The sequence below is a fragment of the Dendrobates tinctorius genome, unplaced genomic scaffold, assembly GCF_039654945.1.
Source record: "Dendrobates tinctorius isolate UK_male_01 unplaced genomic scaffold, ASM3965494v1 ptg000196l, whole genome shotgun sequence".
NCBI lineage: Eukaryota > Metazoa > Chordata > Amphibia > Anura > Dendrobatidae > Dendrobates > Dendrobates tinctorius.
In genome coordinates, this window is record NW_027361863.1 from 8,450,637 (window position 1) to 8,470,091 (window position 19,455).

Here is a 19,455-nt window from a genome sequence, read left to right on the forward strand (position 1 = left end):
CTTCTGCAGGACCATTAGTATCCATACAACCTCGGGGACCGGACCCCGGCCATGCGCTGAGAACTTGAGGAAGGGCTCTGCTCTAACCCTAATCCTTAGTTCTCTTCTTCTCCTTACGTTCCGTACAAAACTATCTTTCTTATGGAGAATTCGGCTTTCTGAATATCTCTTTCCTGTGCCAGCGGACCCAGATCACTGAGGTCTGCTGCAGCACTTCCTTCAATCCATCCCACTCAGGGGATCTCCTCTCACGGACTGACCTAGTCCTAATCATCTCCCGCTCTCTTGTGCAACTAAGCTCCACCCGCCTCCCAGCACGCTTCGTGTTCCAAGCAGGCAGCCACCAAAGGTGCTTTGCTACACTACTATGTTGTGTGGGGTGCAGGTGTTGGAGTGTGGTCAAGTGTCTCCACCTTACCTGAATGGTGGGGTACCACACCTCAGGAGGAGGTGCAGTACCTCTGTGGCGACTGAACCCTCAGGGGCGCCACCCACATATGAGCAACATGTAATACTTCCTCCATCCTGCGGAGGCGCTGCTTCAGAATAGAACAAGATAAAACAAGATCAATTACTAGTCAGTGGGACTTATAAATAAAAAGGTTATTGTAAAATGTACACAGTGATAGGGAAGGAAGCGTCAGCTCCCGGACAGGAGAGAAGTGTCCAAAGTCTTCTGTTTCCATTGTACTCCTCTTATACCATAAATATATAAATGTCAGAGTAATGGAAAATAACAGCAATCATAATTCCCAAAATTATGTGGGAACTCCCAATACAATTATACCATGAAACTTTATTTGACTAAGAAGCGATGCTTTATACAACAGTATACACAATATATAACAAGGTGAGGACTGTACATAATTCACTGTATCAACAATTTACAAAAATAATATTCAGAAGCAATGACTATAATCACATCCAAGAATCTACTGTGTGCACATCAGCAATAAATAAGAGGCCAATGACTTGTCTCCGCTTTACAGCTGCTTCTCCGAGCCGTCGTTTGATCGTTTCACCAATGCCTCCCGGGTGTCCGACTGCCACTGCTGCACGAGATCTGTGGGGGTCTTACCGTCCTGGACCACACACAAAGGAGAAAGGGGGTTACTTTATTGGTATCTGTAGTTCTATTAGTAGTTCTATTAGTCACATTCATACAAGCTCAGACTGGCCCACGGGAGGACAAGAGAATCCTCCGGTGGGCCGCCCCTGTGAAGGAGTGGTGATGAGCAGTGCTATTGCACTTCATTCACTATTTGCAGGAAAAAAAAACATCATCTAATCCTTCAGTAAACAAGCTAGCCAGATTAATATTGCATAGAAGCAAAAGTAAATTTGTGTCATAGGGTCAGGTCTTTTTTTATACGCAACTGAACAGTGATCCCATCCCTAAGGTCAATGTTATTGGTGGGCCGTTCTAACCCAGCCCCACACTGCACCCTGAAGAAGTGTGGACGAAACGCGCGTCAGGGTGGAGGGACATGGCACGATTTCCACATACTATGTAAGTAACATTGCGTTGAGCTCATTATACAATTTATTAGTGGCGGCTTTGCTAAAGATGGTGGAATTATAAAGTGGTTCACTGGAATAGTCTCATGAATTCTGGGGCATTTGTTGCTTTTTAGTATCCCCCCCTTTGCATTGTGCACTTTAATGAGCTTTATTTATTGGCTCTAATATCGTAATATTTACTCTACCTGTGTATTAGTATGCTTAAAGGAGCTAGTAGCATTATGTGTCCCTCACTAAGGGAGGTTACTATTGATTTGTAATTTAATTTTGTGAATAAATATGAATAAACATTGTTTAATTATTTCTAAGATAATTTTGGGGAATTTTGTGTTTATTCTGTCCACTTCCTCTTTATGTGGAATTCCAGTGGAGCAGACGGATTTTCATGATTTATAATCAGTAATTACTGAAAGTGTCTGGGGGATAAAAGGTTATTGCGGCCAACATTTGGGTTACGACCATATGGTGGTCTTAGGCTCGTTTCACTCCATGTCTCTGCCTCTGGTCGTGGCTCTTTTGTAGGCTTCTGTCTAAATAGGGCTCAGACGTACCCCCCAAACACACACACCCGATGGGGCACATAGACTTCACGTAGCAAACTGGGTTGAAAACACAAAACTTTGAGTTCCATTTTTTCCCCCAAGAAAGTCCATTTTTAAAGCCAGACACAACAGTGGCTTTCGGCACTTCATAGGTAAGTCATGAACCTAGGCTGAGACGTGGCGCGAGGCTAGCCTTAGATTAAAGAGTTAAACAAATTGTTTCTCAGCACAAATCTAGGAAGAAAGCAGAAAACGCACTAAAACAAAGAGGGTTGGACTGGATTGACAAAGACCCACCAATAACATTTACTCTGGGGGACCACTGGTCAGCTACATGCAAAAAAGCCCTGACCCTACTAGACACATTTTCTGTTGCTCTTTCTAATATTAATTTGCTCGGCTTGTTTACTGAACGATAATATATTTTTCTGCAAATAGTGAATCAAGTACAATAGCACGGTTCATCAGTACTCCTTCACAGGGGCGGCCCACCGGAGGATTCTCCTGTTCCCCCGTGGGCCAGTCCGAGCCTGTGTTCAGGGTATAATGTTGATGGTATTTCCTTTATATAGGCCATGTTAGTAGTCCTCACATTAGTGAAAATACGGTACATTGTGGCCCCACTTTTATACAGAAATGCAGCTCACTTGAGCCTGAAAGGGATTTATCGGTCCAGATCCTAGATGGCTATCAGATAAATAGTCATTAGCACTACATAAAGTGAACATTTTTCTCCCACCCCTCGCTTGTAGATGCAGTGGGGCCATACTCACCCAGTTTTTTGTCATCATGTTGGCACCATATATTATCAGCATTTTGATGATTTTATACCGGTTAAGCCTGACGGCATCATGTAATGCGGTATCGCCCTCCTGTTGCCAAAAAAGCAAAAGTACAACGTTAGGACTCATTCACGTATGAGGAAAAATGGAACGATTTTGTTGATCAGAGTGTCATCAGTTTTTCTCGTTTGTGGAGAAAAAAAAAAAAAGGAAAGGTTTCTCCACCGTCTCCATTCTGACAGTCCGTGAAAATTGAACCACACTCAGATGTCATCCAAGTGCAGTCCGATTTTTCACGCACCCATGTATGTGCATTCAGATCAAAATCGAACGACGTATGAATGGCCCCATAGATCGCCGCAAGTACAAGTGCGACCTGTGAAAAGCACAGAGGGCACTCGTACGCGAAAATCGGACGTCTGAATGAGGCCTTAATAACTTTATATTGAGCTCGGCTTAGGGCACACGCGCGGCCACCGTTCACATCTCTGACTTGTACGACTTGTCAGGAAACTGATTACTTGGAGGCTTTTATCGACTGGCAGTTTTCTTATTACAGTCCACTATTTTCCAGACAGTCAAAAAGAATAAAAAAACAACATCTCTCACGAATCTTACCCTGTCTTTGGCGTTTATATCCACCCCAGTAGCAATCAGATGCTCCACTATGTCCGCATGGCCTGTACGTGTGGCAACATGCAGGGGGGTACTAAGAACCTAAAATAGAATAGATTATACTGACTTATTAAATTGAATGACTACACACAAATATAACATTCCAAAAATGTTCTCGGGGTTTAATTACTCCCAAAGGTTAGAGATGATGAGACGTGAGACACCTTCTTCTATTACCTTGTCTTTTACGTTGATTTCAGCCCCGTTTTCCTGAAGAAGCTTTATAACATCCAGCTTCCCCCCACGGCAGGCCCAGTGCACGGCGGTGCAATCCAGCTATACAGAAGAAAGGAAACAAAGCCCGAATTTCATTGTTATGTAATAATATGACTGAGCCTGTGTTCACACCTTGTGGCCGTGGACTGCCTGTTTTTGTTTTTTTTTGGGGGGGGGAGGGGGTCGGGATTTTTGCCACGGTAGAACCGCAATGTTTTTTGGGCAATTTTAGTAAATTGCGGCAAAACGCTGCCTGGCTGCAATCTATGAAAGCAGCCCAAGTTAGATATATGTGCACACGGAGGCTTTCTGCTGAGTTTTCGGAGCAGAAAATCAGGAATTTGGAGTTTTTGTGGAGGACTTGGAAAGTGTTTGCTCAGATTCTGATCCAAAAACACCTAAAAAAAACTCAGTGTGAACGTAGCCTAATAGTAGTCAGAATACAAAGACAAGTGCTAAGCAGAGTTTGTAAGAGGGCTGCTACCGTCTCTATTAAAACAAATACTGGCTGTATGAAAGGAACCATGTTTCATACTGTTTAGTACCACTGGGATCCACGGTACTTTATCAACATCCCTTGGGCACTAAATAGGGGAAGCTGTAAGTGTAAGTATCCCTGGTGGTCTAGGACAAAGAATCTGTAAGTATCCCTGGTGGTCTAGGACAAAGAATCTGTAAGTATCCCTGGTGGTCTAGGACAAAGAATCTGTAAGTATTACTGGTGGTCTAGGGCAAAGAATCTGTAAGTATTACTGGTGGTCTAGGGCAAAGAATCTGTAAGTATCACTGGTGGTCTAGGACAAAGAATCTGTAAGTATTACTGGTGGTCTAGGGCAAAGAAGCTGTAAGTATCCCTGGTTGTCTAGGGCAAAGAATCTAAGTATCCCTGGTGGTCTAGGGAAAAGAACTGTAAGTATCTCTGGTGGTCTAGGGCAAAGAAGCTGTAAGTGTAAGTATCCCTGGTGGTCTATGGAAAAAAATCTGTAAGTATCCCTGGTGGTCTAGGGCAAAGAAGATGTAAGTATCACTGGTGGTCTAGGGCAAAGAAGCTGTAAGTATCACTGGTGGTCTAGGGCAAAGAAGCTGTAAGTGTAAGTATCCCTGGTAGTCTATGGAAAAAAATCTGGAAGTATCCCTGGTGGTCTATGGAAAAAAATCTGTAAGTATCACTGGTGGTCTAGGGCAAAGAAGCTGTAAGTATCACTGGTGGTCTAGGGCAAATAAGCTGTAAGTGTAACTATCCCTGGTGGCCTAGGGAAAAATTGTGAGTATCCCTGGTTGTCTAGGTCAAAAAAACTGTAAGTATCCCTGGTCGTCTAGGGCAAAGAAGCTGTAAGTATAAGTATCCCTGGTGGTCTAGGGAAAATAAGCTGTAAGTATCCTTGTTGGTCTAGGGCAAAGAAGCTGTAAATCTAATTATCCCTGGTGGTCTAGTGCAGGGGAGACATCATTGCTAATATCCATGGTGGCTTAGTGAAGTGTAGTGGGTCATTTAGACATCCCTAGTGGCCTAGAGAAGTAAATATAAATGTTAGACGTGGTCTAGAACAGTAATTTAAGCTCCCCTGGACAATTATAGTTAATAGGAAATAGCCCTGGTGGTATACTATTGACAAGAGGTTAATTCTGCATTCTGTGTCTTTTCTTTTATGGAAAGGTAAAACTGCTATGCAATTATTGCTGCTGAAAAATGTATACTGCCACTGGTTTGGCTCCCAGTATCTCCTCCTGGTCAGGCTGGTCACTTTCTGACTGTGTGGCAACTTTGCATCTAGAAGGACGATCTATAGCCATGTGCCAAGGGGGTGCCATGCTAGATCGCACATTGGCCCTATCCCCACCTCCCCATTTTCCGTGGAAGGTGAAATAACTCCAACTTAGAAAGTAAGCTATGGAGTAACCAACCTGGGGACCATGGCAGCTCAAGGCATGGTAGAAGGGGCACATGCCAGACCCTCCTGCCCAGAAATAAGGGCTGTGGGGGCATTGTCCAGCATCACTTAGGGATCCCCACTTTGATTATTGCCCTTGTTTGCTTATAATTAAACTTACCCGATCTCTAAAGTTGACAGAAGATCCGGTGTCTATGAGTTTCTTAATGATTTCCATGTGACCCTCCAGGGAAGCTCGATGGAGAGCTGTCCGCTTGAACTGAAAAATAATACCCCCAATTAAGTGCACAAGTTATATTTACAGGGGCTTTTCCAAAATTAATGTCAGGGCTCTGCAGAGAACCTACTGCACCTTTCTAGGACGGGATCAATTACTACTATTAGGTCAATGACTACATTTTGTCACCTTCAAGAGGGTCTCCAGTTTCTCCATCAAGTCATGGGCTAAAGATAACCACAGGGTACGTTCTATGCAGGTACTGCGACAAGGAACCGAGTGTGGCCCCCTATATGGGAATCGTGAGCGGACACAAGTAGAAGAGGACCCCTCTGTAGGAACAGTATATGGCCCTAGTGGCAGCCCCCTATATAGGAAGCAGGAGCAGACACATAGAAGAAGACCTCTCTGCAGGACCAGTATATGGACTGAGTGGTGGCCCCCTATATGGGAAGCAGGAGTGGACACAGATAGAAGAAGACCCCTCTGCAGGAATAGTATATGGACCAGGTAGTGGTCTCCTACATGGAAAGCAGGAGCAGACATAGATAGAAGAGGACCCCTCTGCAGGAACAGTATATGGACTGAGTGGTGGCCCCCTATATGGGAAGCAGGAGTGGACACAGAAGAAGACCCCTCTGCAGGAATAGTATATCTATGGACCAGGTAGTGGTCTCCTACATGGAAAGCAGGAGCAGACGTAGATAGAAGAGGACCCCTCTGCAGGACCAGTATATGGAGTGAGTGGTGGCCCCCTATATGGGAAGCAGGAGTGGACACAGATGAAGACCCCTCTGCAGGAATAGTATATGGACCAGGTAGTGGTCTCCTACATGGAAAGCAGGAGCAGACGCAGATAGAAGAGGACCCCCCTGCAGGAACAGTAGCAGTATACGAATCGAGTGGCGGCCCCCTATATGGGAAGCAGGAGTGGACACAGACGAAGACCCCTCTGCAGGAATAGTATATGGACCAGGTAGTGGTCTCCTACATGGAAAGCAGGAGCAGACGTAGATAGAAGAGGACCCCTCTGCAGGAACAGTAGCAGTATATGGACCGAGTGGCGGCCCCCTATATGGGAAGCAGGAGTGGATACAGATAGAAGAGGCCCCCTCTGCAGAAATAGTATATGGACCAGGTAGTGGTCTCCTACATGGAAAGCAGGAGCAGATGTAGATAGAAGAGGACCCCTCTGCAGGAACAGTAGCAGTATACGGACCGAGTGGTGGCCCCCTATATGGGAAGCAGGAGTGGACACAGAAGAAGACCCCTCTGCAGGAATAGTATATGGACCAGGTAGTGGTCTCCTACATGGAAAGCAGGAGCAGACACATAGAAGAAGACCCCTCTGCAGGACCAGTATATGGACTGAGTGGTGGCCCCCTATATGGGAAGCAGGAGTGGACACAGATAGAAGAAGACCCCTCTGCAGGAATAGTATATGGACCAGGTAGTGGTCTCCTACATGGAAAGCAGGAGCAGACGCAGATAGAAGAGGACCCCCCTGCAGGAACAGTAGCAGTATACGGACCGAGTGGCGGCACCCTATATGGGAAGCAGGAGTGGACACAGACGAAGACCCCTCTGCAGGAATAGTATATGGACCAGGTAGTGGTCTCATACATGGAAAGCAGGAGCAGACATACATAGAAGAGGACCCCTCTGCAGGAACAGTAGCAGTATATGGACCGAGTGGCGACCCCCTATATGAGAAGCAGGAGTGGACACAGACGAAGACCCCTCTGCAGGAGCAGTATACGGACCGGGAGGTGGTCTTCTACATGGAAAGCAGGAGCGGACATTGATAGAAGAGGACCCTTGTCCAGGAATAGTATACGAGCCCTTTGCAATCATCAGAAAGCACAATTTCTCCTGCGTTTGAGGCAGTAGTGGCCTCTGTGTGGCTGCAGAGGTTGCACCAACAGTATGTTCACCCTTGACGGGAAGGACTGTCATCAAGACGTACAGGTCATATTTATTCCCTAAAGGGCTACCAAACCCAGAGCTTTGCTTTTTCTGGCATCCCCATGGGGAATAAATGGAGCCAGGGTCGGACGTCCAACCTGCTGTGCCATCTTGTAATGGGAAAAAAGGTTCCCTGATCTGCCGATCACTGGGACGCCCATTGATCAGCAACTTGTCAATGTAAACCCCCTTTAACCTACAAAACTTGTGACTTGAGCTCTACAGGTTACAAGACTGGAGAACCCCTATATTTGGGAAGGGGCGTCCGTTTTTCTCCATACATTGGTTGCTTTTACAACAGATGTCCCTTAGAGAGTCCTCTGTCCTTGATCTCACCCCTACACCGAGCTGCGGGACTTTTACATGTAATTGAAATTCATTACAACCATCGAGCATCCCAAAAGGCTTTGGTGCTCCTATTTTTAGGCTAATAAATAAATAATTGCAGACATGTCACATTAGCGGATCGCCTTTCGGTTCGTCTGGTGATATGTGCAGCGCTTGCGGCTTTCAATCACATTATCGGTAAACTAGACCAATGTTAATGATTGTTATGATTATCGGGTGTAGAACTTAATCTCGGGGCAAACCTTTGGCTCTGGCGATGGAATGGAATGCAAAAAGTTGGCCAAGAAATGCCTTGATGAGATACTGTTGACACCCAAATGACTTAGATAGTGCGAACAAGCCGAGGAGACCTATTTTAGAACGTACCTCATCACAAGTGTCTGGGGAGCCACCATCTTCTAAGAACTTCTCGATTACATTCATTTTACCTTCAACGGCAGCTTTCAGGAATGTATCTGGACTGATGGGTCCTGTCTGTAGGTCAAAAATGGAATATTTTGACTGATATTGTATTGATGTATAAGATACATTTGATCTGATCTTGGAGAACAGCAGAGTCCTCCTTTGCTGAATATTTTGGATTATCGGAGGATCTACAATAGGATCTTATAGTAAGCCGATCCATATAAAGGTGAGAACTTATGTCCTCCATTCTGGTAATTGGTGGCAGTCCCAGGAGTGAGACCGTGTCACCAATTATCACCTATCCACTAATTTTTAGGAATGAAATAAACCTTAAAGTCTTCTAAAGGAATTCATGGTTGAGCCACATTGACTTCAAGACTCCATCTCACTGTATAAATAATAATATTGATTATAAATCATTAAGTCTGATGTATTGCTGGATCTGTCAGTGGTAGAAGCCGCTCCATACATTTATTAAAGAGCAACTGTCACTTGCAATAAAAATCTTTTATTTAAATAAATAACCTGGTATAAATGCCGCTGTTCTCCTGAATCCGTCGCTGTTTTTCTTTTTTTCCTGCCCCTTTCCATTCCTGAGATATGGCCCCTTCTTCCCTGCATGCAAATCAAAGTGGGCGTGGCCCTTACTACTTTTTATGGGAGTGTCTTGGGAGACCACACCTACTTACTTAACAAGATTAGATTTGTATACAGGGAAGAGGAGGCCATATCTCGGGAACGGAGAGGCACAGGAACGAAAGAAAAACAATGTCGGATTCAGGAGAACAGCGACATTGACACAGGTTGAAAAAAAATACATATCTACAACAAATGACAAGTCCACTTTAAGTCTACTAAATTGAACACATACTTACAATCTCTTCTATTTCTGGCTTAGGTTCTGGAGCCACCACTTGTGACTTCTTCTTCTTACGCTCTTGCCTCCTTTTGCGTATTTCAATAAAGTTTTCTATTCCGCCAATATCTACTATTTCCTTACGCAAATCCACAGAAGTTTTCCGTACCCGATCTTCACCCTGTGGGAGTCAATGTGTATTGAGTGGTCAGTCTATTATTACCTACAGGCCTAAGAGTACAAATAATAAAGAACAAAAACCTTGAAAGAACTTTTTAAACAGGACTTCTCACTAGGTGCCAGGTGGCTATTATTTTATTCTCAAACCTCCCCTGAGTATTCTTTTTTTTCTAAATCCGATATACGGTCCTAACAGATTTGGTCCTTACCAAGGGGATGTGGCTCACAGAGTAATTATGCAAAGCTGCACAAAGACACACCCCAGAGGATCCTGTGAGCCACACCTCCTTGGTAAAGACCATAAAAATTAGCACAAAATAAAAAGGCCCATATCTCGGGAACCCTATGGCGGATTTAAAAAAAAAAAAAAAAAGGTAAAATGCCAGATTCCTGATTTTTTTTGTATAAAATAGTGATATAGAGAACTGAGCAAAATGGTTGATTTTTTTCTTTAAAGTGTACATTTTAACATAAAAACTTGATGTAAACAATAGGTCATCTTGCCATGACACATTCCTGTTAATAACTTGGACATACTTGATAAATGGGGAAATACAGTATATTTGTGGTTTATTTTTCACTAATATTTTTTTTTCTTATTTTTATAATTAATAATTTTCCTAATCACATACCTTATCATAGAATTTATCATATCATTTTGCCATGTGTCATGAAGTAGTTATTTAATATAATACTTTAAAAATGCTGTAATTTACGCTTTTTTGTTGTTCATTAACTTGTGCCACCAGAAGGTCACTATGCAATTGACTGTTGCATATTTAATTTCCCAGAGGAGCATTACATGGCCTATAAGTCTCCTTACACTGGCATGTCAGGCATGTCACTCTCCACTAAATGATTTGCTGTCTAATAGCCTATGGTCGATAGCCTAGACTACAGACATGATATTTAATAAGAGGTAAATTGCAAAGTTGCCTATTTTTACAAGCACTTTGTAATTTAGCCATTAGGCTGGTTTCACACTAGCGTTTTTTTGCGCTGCGTTTTTTTGCGCATACTTTTCCCCTATCTTTAACATGGGTGCGCATGGTCTAGCGTTTGCACGCGTTCGTATGCGTTTTACGTGCGCATGCTTTTTTTGAAGTGTGCGCCCAAGCGCGCCGGACGCTACCTGATGCATTTTTGGTCCGTCCAACCTGTCGAAAAAAAAACCGCATGCGCACGGAATGCGCAAAAAAACACATTACAGTCTATGGGAACGCAGATGTGCGCATGGACATGCGCACGTCTGCGTTTAAAAACGCATGCATTTTAAGAGTAAAAATGGCTAAAAAATAGTTAACACATGCGCAAAAAATCAGCAAACGCATACAAATCGCATGATGCAAAAACGCAGCGCAAAAAAAAACGCTAGGGTGAAACTAGCCTTAGAGATATTGAGACTAACCCTTTAAGGGTGGGGAAAAAGAGAGAGCAATATTATTATTAAGAAGCAAAATGTGCAAAAAGCCTAAGAATGGTAAATTGCATTATTGTCAATAGATCTAATAGACTTTAATGGGATTTTCAGGCAATATAACGTCTACATGACCTAGTAGACCCCCTTATGGATGGCCACTTTGGATTCTTCGAATTCTCCTTATATATACTTTCTATGGCCAAGGTTAGAATCTATCTTAACATGGAAATGTTAAACAGGAACATAACAGAGACTCCCGCTGATGCCAGCAAATACTTCAGCTGCAGTGCATCACAGCACACAGACCCATCGGATTTGTGAATGGCAATACACACAGTCGGCCAATCAGTGGACAGCAGCTGACGTCGGCGTGCACGTGACCGGGGATGCATTGGCAGTGACGTCATGCCCTCCCATCATTTACATGCTGTAGTCAGCTGCCGGCTGCGGAAGAAGGCGCCGCGCGGCGGGAGAGTGGAGGGAAGGTGAGTATTTTTAAAAAATCAGTTAGTACATGGTGGCCATACTACTACTATATGGATGACTATGGGCTGTGCATTATACTGTATGGAGGACTACGGGCTTTGCATTATAATACATTTTATTTATTTTTAGCTTTACTCACTCATATAGCGCCATTAATTCCACAGCGCTTTACAGACATCAACATTGCTCACAATCTAGATTACCTATCAGTATATTCTTGGAGTGTGGGAGGACACTGGAGAACCCTGAGGAAACCCACACAAACACTGAGACAACACTACTACAAGTATGACTATGGGCTGTTCATTATATTATATGAAGGATATGGGTTGTGTATTATACTAACATGTAGGACTATGGGGTGCGTTATACTTTATTTAGGACTGTGGAGTGCATTATACTGTATGGAGGACTATGGTGTGCGCATTACACTATATGGAGGACTATGGAGAGAGCATTATACTACATGGAGGACTATGGGGTGCATTATACTACATGGAGGACTATGGGGTGTGTTATACTATATAAAGGACTATGGTGGTACAATATACTATATGGAGGAATTTGGGCAGAATTATACTATATGGAGGTATAGGGGCAAATTATACTTTATGGAGGACTATGGGTTACATTATACTATATGGAGGACTATGGGGTGCATTATACTTCTACTATAGTGCGCCATTACTTTTATGTACACCCCTGCTGAGTATAATGGTTTATGTTTTTCTATGCATTAAAGAACAGCGGCAGAATGGGGAACATATACCAGGATGGGGGATATATATATATATATATATATATATATACTGTATATATCAGGATAGGGTGTGGGGCTGGTCCAAATTTTGCACTGGGACCCATCAGACTCTAGTTACGCCACTGATATTAAACCATACTTTGACCATTTGAAAGCTATCTCTCCTGCTGCCTTCATGAGCAAGACGCATGGCCCAGCCCCACAATGATAAAGGATTGGGCATTTCAAAATTCAACATGTCCCATCATATTTTACACCCGAAATAAGAAGAAATTCATACAAATTGAATTGTATTCTCTGGGAGATAAGCCCCTGCCAGAGGAGAGAATATAGTGTCCCTGTGTATGGTGGGACTCAGGGGAGATAGCAGACAGTCTGACAAACAATCTGTTGCCTAAGTGGCTTTAATACACTTTAATACACTAGACATTAGGCTGTGTGCACACGTTGCGGATTCTGCTGCGTTTCTGCAGCGTTTTTGGCCCTGCGGAAACGCAGCAGTTCTGCAGACATGGTACAGTACCATGTTAGCCTATGGCATTTCAAAACCGCTGTGCTCACGCTGCGGGTTTTTCCGCGCGGTTTTGCTGTGTTTTTTTTCCCGCAGCATGTCAATTGTTTGGGCGGATTCCGCAGCGGTTTCACACCTTTAACATAGTAGAGGTGTGAAACCGCAGGGCAAAACCGCAGGAAAACCGCAGGAAAACCGCAGGTCACTTTACCTGCGGTTTTACCTGCGGATCCGCGTGGAAAAACCCGCAGGTGAATCCGCAGCGTGTGCACATAGTCTTAGCCTTCCAGCTGGATTAGTAATATCACTTTTTATTACATTTCTCTAATTTTTACAAGGACAGACCTACTTTTTGACCCAAGAAAACTTATGTCAATAAAGTCATCAAATCAATTGCAAATTCTGCCTGTGCGGCTCCCAGGCCTGGCTTTGTATGTTCTCTTGTAATTGAGTGCTCAGCTGCTCTCTGTAATAATGAAAGACCGGCCGCTGAATGCTATCTATCACCCCAAGGCTGGAGAATACAATGTGGGCAACAGTGGGAGCAGTGGGAGAAGCCGCAACATACAGGGGATGTATAACCTCAGTGTAGACTGATGGCCAAGAAAATAATGTGGTAATAATCTGTACTGTCCGAGAGTGTGGGCAAAGAGATAGATAATAGGTAGATGATAGATAGATAGATAGATAGATAGATAGATAGATAGATAGATAGATAGATAGATATGAGATAGATAGATAATAGATAGATAGATAGATGATAGATAGATAGATAGATAGATATGAGATAGATAGATAATAGATAGATAGATGATAAATAGATAGATAGATAGATAGATAGATAGATAGATAGATAGATAGATAGATAGATAGATAGATACCTGCAAATTTGCCAGATTCCGGTTCACTGGGGGTTTGCAGTTTTCTTTATTTAATTCATTCCGGTCTATGTCAATCACACCAGTCTTCCGATAGCGAAGTTTCAGGATCTAGAATAAATGTAGTCATGTGTTTTTACTTGTAGCTATATTCTTATAAAAGAGTAAAACAATTGAAGAGAAAAAACAGATATTAAATATAGGGGTTGACTTGTAAACCACGATTTTTATTATTATTATTACTACCGTAATTCTATTATCATCTATAAAGGTCTACTGCTCTATCCTGAGATTATTTATAAACTCTGTTATCACATAACACTGTTTGGATCACTATGATTAGTAATTGCAGTCATGACACTGATATTTGGCATCAGATTACTCGACTGATACCAGTTACATGATACCGTATTACTGACTCTACTATAACTGAATGGCGGAGAGAATTCATCTTTTCTCGGTCTATTTATTAATTCTGTTAATTTGTGCTATTATTTTATTATAAGCTCCACAAAATGAGAAAGAATCAATTAATAAAATTATTTATTACCTACCCTAATTTTTTTTGTTACTTTTAATTATAATCTCCAATGTTTGTTCTTATTACAGCTACTGGTCTATTTATCTATTCTATCTTTCTATATATTTTCTATCTATTATCTATCTATCATCTAGCTATCTATTATCTATCTATTATCTATCTATCATCTATCTATTATCTATCTATTATCTATCATCTAGCTATCTATTATCTATCTATTATCTATCTATCATCTATCTATTATCTATCTATTATCTATCATCTATCTATCTATCATCTGTCTATTATCTATCTATTTATCTATCTGTCTATCTATTATCTATCATATATCTATTTATCTATCTGTCTATCTATTATCTATCTATTATCTATCATCTATCCATTATCTATCTATCTATCATCTATCTATCTATCTATTATCTATCTGTCTATCATCTATCTATCTGTCTATCATCTATCTATCTATCTATCTATTTATCATCTATCTATCTATCATCTATCTATTTATCATCTATCTATTTATCATCTATCTATCTATCTGTCTATTAGCTATCTATATCTATCTATCTACTGTATCTATCTATCTATCATTTATTACCTATTATCTATGTATCTATCTATTATCTATCTATAATTCTATCAATCATCTATCTATCTATTTGCCTACATATTCTTCATATTGATTTATAAACCTATCTGTTTATATCACTATCTATCAGCGTACAATTTTAACAATTTACCAAAATGTGGGCTGATTTTCCACGGGTTTTCTTATCTAATACAATTTTATATACATCTAGAGCTAAATAACCATTATTCAAGGATCCAGAAAAAAATAAAATTTTAACACCTTCCATACTGAATCATAATCATTGACCTCAGTAAAAAAATAAAAAAAAAACAAACTTATTTTCAAGCAAAAAAAAATACTTGCAAAAAAAAAGTAAAAAAATTTTTTTAAGGTTAGTTAAAAAAAATCTGAGAAAATCCAAATAATGCAATAAATATAATAATGAATGTACTACAATATCACAGTATAAAGTTATCACTCACCTCATTTTCTTTCTCAAGTTCCAGTTTTTGGTCAATAATCTCGGTGGCCCATTTCACGTTGTCCTCCATTTTTGATATTCCAGAATATGATTTTAAATGGAGCCTGATTTTGGCGCTGAATGCTTGGGGTTTATGTGTAGCTTGACAGAACAGCCAGCAGGGTGGTAGTTAGGGGATGATGGGGGGTAGAGGGAAGAGTTGTCCATTTCAATTTCCAATTCTCATGGAACTTTATAGAGAACGTCCAGGGACAGCTCCACCCATGCATCTATCAGTAGATTCAGGACCCACATTCCAAAACCAACAGGTGTAGCCTTCTCGCACATGACCTGGGAGTCTTCAGCATGAGCTCATCCTGCCACATTATGTCACGTCTCTCGCCCTGACCTTATGTCACATTTTCGCCCCCTCCTAAAGTGCCTCATGTCACAACAGTACCAGGATCATCCTCCCTGATCTTCTTGCCCTTGATGAAGAATGGAGCATGCTTTCCAGGGCCAGAAGAATTTTTATTAAAAATTAAAAAAAAAACATAACACTAAAGGATTATCTTTATAGAAAGCACTCCAATAATATACTAATATTATAACACATTACTGAGATAATAAACTAGAATAATAACATACTAATATAATAATATACAGTACTGTTATAATAAAATACTTCCACCATATTGCAGTCATTTAATAATATAATACTATAATAATGCACTACTATGTGTTTTATACATTTTTAAAAAAGAACACATACACCAACTTTGGTGTATGGTCCATATACTTTCAGACAACTTGACCTCATTTGACAGATAATGTGATAAATACGCAAACTACAAATTACTTTCTTCATAAGTGATATTGTCTTATGAGAAATTCCTGAAAAAGTTCCAGACACAAGGTGTTTCCCTTCTGTGTGACCTGGTACCCACTGTCTATTGTCAAGTGTAATCTGTAGCAACTCCAGGAAGTGGAGGCAGGTCCTTTTCTCTTTACAGGAAGTGGAGGCAGGTCCTTGTCTCTCTACAGGAAGTGGAGGTGGGTCCTTGTCTCTCTACAGGAAGTGGAGGTGGGTCCTTTTCTCTTTACAGGAAGTGGAGGTGGGTCCTTGTCTCTCTACAGGAAGTGGAGGTGGGTCCTTTTCTCTCTACAGGAAGTGGAGACATGTCCTTGTTTCTCTACAGGAAGTGGAGACGGGTCCTTGTCTTTCTACAGGAAGTGAAGGAGGGTCTTTTTCTCATCACAGGAAGTGGGGTTGGTTTTTGTCTTTGTACAGGAAGTATGGATAGGTCTTTGCCTATATATAGGAAGTGTGGGTGGGTCATTGCCTCTATACTACTCTCTATACTCTATACTTCCTATTGGGGCATAGAATCATAGAATCGTAGAGTTGGAAGGGACCTCCTGGGCAATCTGGTCCAACCCCCTGCTCAAAGCAGGAATCATTAAATCATCCCAGACATCTGATGTCCAGCCTCTGTTTGAAGACTTCCATTGAAGGAGAACTCACCACCTCTCGTGGCAGCGTGTTCCACTCATTGATCACCCTAACTGTCAAAAGGTTTTTTCTAATATCTAATCTGTGTCTCCTCCCATTCAATTTCATCCCATTGCTTCTGGTCTTTCCTTGCGCAAATGAGAATAAAGGTGATCCTTCTACAATGTGACAGCCCTTCAGATATTTGTAGACAGCTATTAAGAATCCTCACAATCTTCTTTTTCGCAAGCTAAATGTGATGAAGGAGCAGCCGCCATCTTGGATATGGGGCCTAATGCTTGCCTCATGTCTGAGCTTGGCCTGTCCATTTTGGTCTGAGTTCACAAGAATTACAGGGAGGTGTGATGAAGGAGTTAACTGCTCCTACCCCCCCAGGGCCTGTACGCATATTGAAGAAAGCAGGATTTAGTGTCCAAATGTTGAATAGCAAGGCCTTTTAGTATGATAATGAGATAAGGCCCAAAACAGAACTTCAAAGCTTAAGCAGCGTGGCTCCTGCTGGAGGTCAATTTACCAGATTGTAGGTTGAATGTGGGTGCCGGGAGCTCTGCAGTCCACAGGTACAAGAATCTTAATTGCCGGACAGACCCCAAAGCGCGGGCGCTGCTCCTCTTGGCAGATCTGTCCCCAGTTCCTTCTTAGATCATCATCGTCTGGTTCCTCTGTGAGTGTGTGAGGCTCTCTGCCATGTGCTGCTGGTTAAGCACGCTAGGTTCCTCCCTGTGTCAGAGGGTGGGCTAATAATCTCCACCCTTTAGCTCCCTGCAGACCTTATTCCCAATATCCAAGAAAGGGGGTAACTTTCAACAGCATGATCGGATCAGGACATGAGAGGTACAAGTGAATGCTGTTTGTTTTGCCTGTCTTGTGGAGAGCAACCATGGCCCCATTGGGTCGCTGTGGGGGGGCCAATCTATGTATCTCAGGCCCCAGAACCCTCACAGCCTCAGGAGTCGCACTGCCAGATGTGCGATTTCCTCAGGGTCACTCGGATATTCTTCATAAGTCCATAACTCAAAAGATGTGCTCATAATCCATGATCCTAGGATGGAGCCGGAGAGGCTGGGAGAGACAATGGATGTGTATTTCTGAGTCTAGCTGACAGGTATATTCTAATTGAAGCCCCCAGGCCCCTTCCTGCTTAATATCTCTAAGTCTTGTACCCTTATTGTTATATTTTACTCTGACTGCAAATCCACTGTAATTCCATTGTATAGCTTACTGTATATTTCTGTAATTATCTAGTGCACCCTTTAGGCAATTAAACCATCAAATTAATCTTGGGCTGATGCTTTTACTCTGATTACGAATCTTAGAATACCCAGCGGGTAACAGGACATCCTTCCTGGCGGCCATTTGCTCTAGGTGCAGCTCCCTTACTGACCTGAGAGACAAAGGGGGCGCTGGAGAGCTGTGCCTGTGTAGTTACGTCACATTGGTGACGTGGGGGCAATGGGTCCTGTTTGCCCCACACTAAACATTCCCAAATCCTGCAACCATTCCTTATAGGACATGGTTTGCAGACCGGTCACCATTCTGGTTGCTCTTCTCTGAACTTGCTCCAGTTTGTTGATGTCTTTTTTAAAATGTGGTGCCCAAACTGGACACAGTATTCCAGATGAGGTCTGACCAAAGAGAAGTAGAGGGCAATCATGACTTCACGTGATCTAGACTGTATGCTTCTGTTAATACATCCTAGAATTGCATTTGCCTTTTTTGCTGCTGCATCACACTGTTGACTCATGTGCAGTCTGTGATCTATTAGTATACTCAAGTTTTTTTCACATGTGCTGTTGCTTAGCCCTATTCCTCCCATTCTGTATATGCTTTTTTTATTTTTATTGCCTAGATGTAGTACTTTGCATTTTCCCTCTTAAAAACCATTTTGTTAGTTGCTGCCCACTGCTCCTGTTTATTTATATCTTTTTGAATCCGCGCTCTCTCTTTTCTAGTAGTTCTTTACGTGTTTGTACAAAACATGGGGACATGCCTTTGTTTCCCTATTCCTTTTTTCTTTCTTGGGAAAGTGCATGCAGACATTACCTAAAGGTGGCAGGCTTTCAGTACAGGGCAGGTAAACCATTGGGCCATGGCTAGTGTGATGTGGATCGCCCGCCAGGGCAGTGGGGATACTCGGTACCGGGCCGCTTCTTAAAGGGGCAGTGTCACGGTAACAGTGACCCAGTCCGTCGCCCTGGGTGTCCAATAAAAGGGGAGATAGTGGAAAAGGGATAAATAAAGATTGTAATAAAGTGTTAATGATGCCACCCGTGGTATTCGGTCAGGGGACCGACGCTGCAATGCAGATCCTCTGGTATGATGATATTGCAGCAGAGATGGTTAAGCTCTCCACGGGTAGAGCTGTATCCCAGGGCAGTTAGAATATTAAAGGTGATGTTGGTGGTAAGTGTGGTGCAGGGCAGGTGACACGTGAATGACGTAGAGGACACAGCAGGGTGCAGTTTCCTTTACTTTTTACTGAGCAGTGCAGGTACAGTCCCGGGCTCAGGTTACAGATGGTTCTAGAGCCGGTCAGCCTGGAAGCAATTTGGGAATTTCTTTTGTCAGGTGGGTTGTGAGGCCCACTTTCTAGCGCTATTCTCTGAGGTATTTGCTGCTGTGAACTCTATTCAAGTCCCTCTTTCTGTCTGATGCTTAGGTAGAACTCCACTTGCATGACAGGCAGCTGTAACCTACTTCAGGGGTTGCTCCTGTC

At 42.3% G+C, this 19,455-nt stretch overlaps 1 protein-coding gene across 1 annotated transcript; it reads right to left on the reverse strand.

Annotated features, from left to right (window-relative positions):
• Positions 1–787: 787 nt before the first annotated feature.
• Positions 788–15,694, reverse strand: ANKRD2 (ankyrin repeat domain 2). Its single transcript, XM_073552725.1, has 9 exons — positions 15,249–15,694; positions 13,658–13,765; positions 9,439–9,600; positions 8,525–8,632; positions 5,789–5,887; positions 3,698–3,796; positions 3,464–3,562; positions 2,837–2,935; positions 788–1,082 (listed from the first exon to the last, which is right to left on the reverse strand). The coding sequence occupies exons 1-9, from the start codon at positions 15,315–15,317 to the stop codon at positions 984–986; spliced, it is 942 nt and encodes a 313-aa protein (XP_073408826.1). The 5' UTR covers positions 15,318–15,694; the 3' UTR covers positions 788–983.
• Between the last annotated feature and the right edge of the window lie 3,761 nt (positions 15,695–19,455).

Coding starts and splice junctions, on each gene's coding strand:
- ANKRD2 (XM_073552725.1), bottom strand. CDS start 15,317: ATGGAGGACAACGTGAAATGGGCCACCGAGATTATTGACCAAAAACTG. Junction 3,563..3,697: donor AAATCAACGTAAAAGACAAG/GTAATAGAAGAA, acceptor ATTCTATTTTAG/GTTCTTAGTACCCCCCTGCA. Junction 1,083..2,836: donor ACATGATGACAAAAAACTGG/GTGAGTATGGCC, acceptor TGTGTGGTCCAG/GACGGTAAGACCCCCACAGA.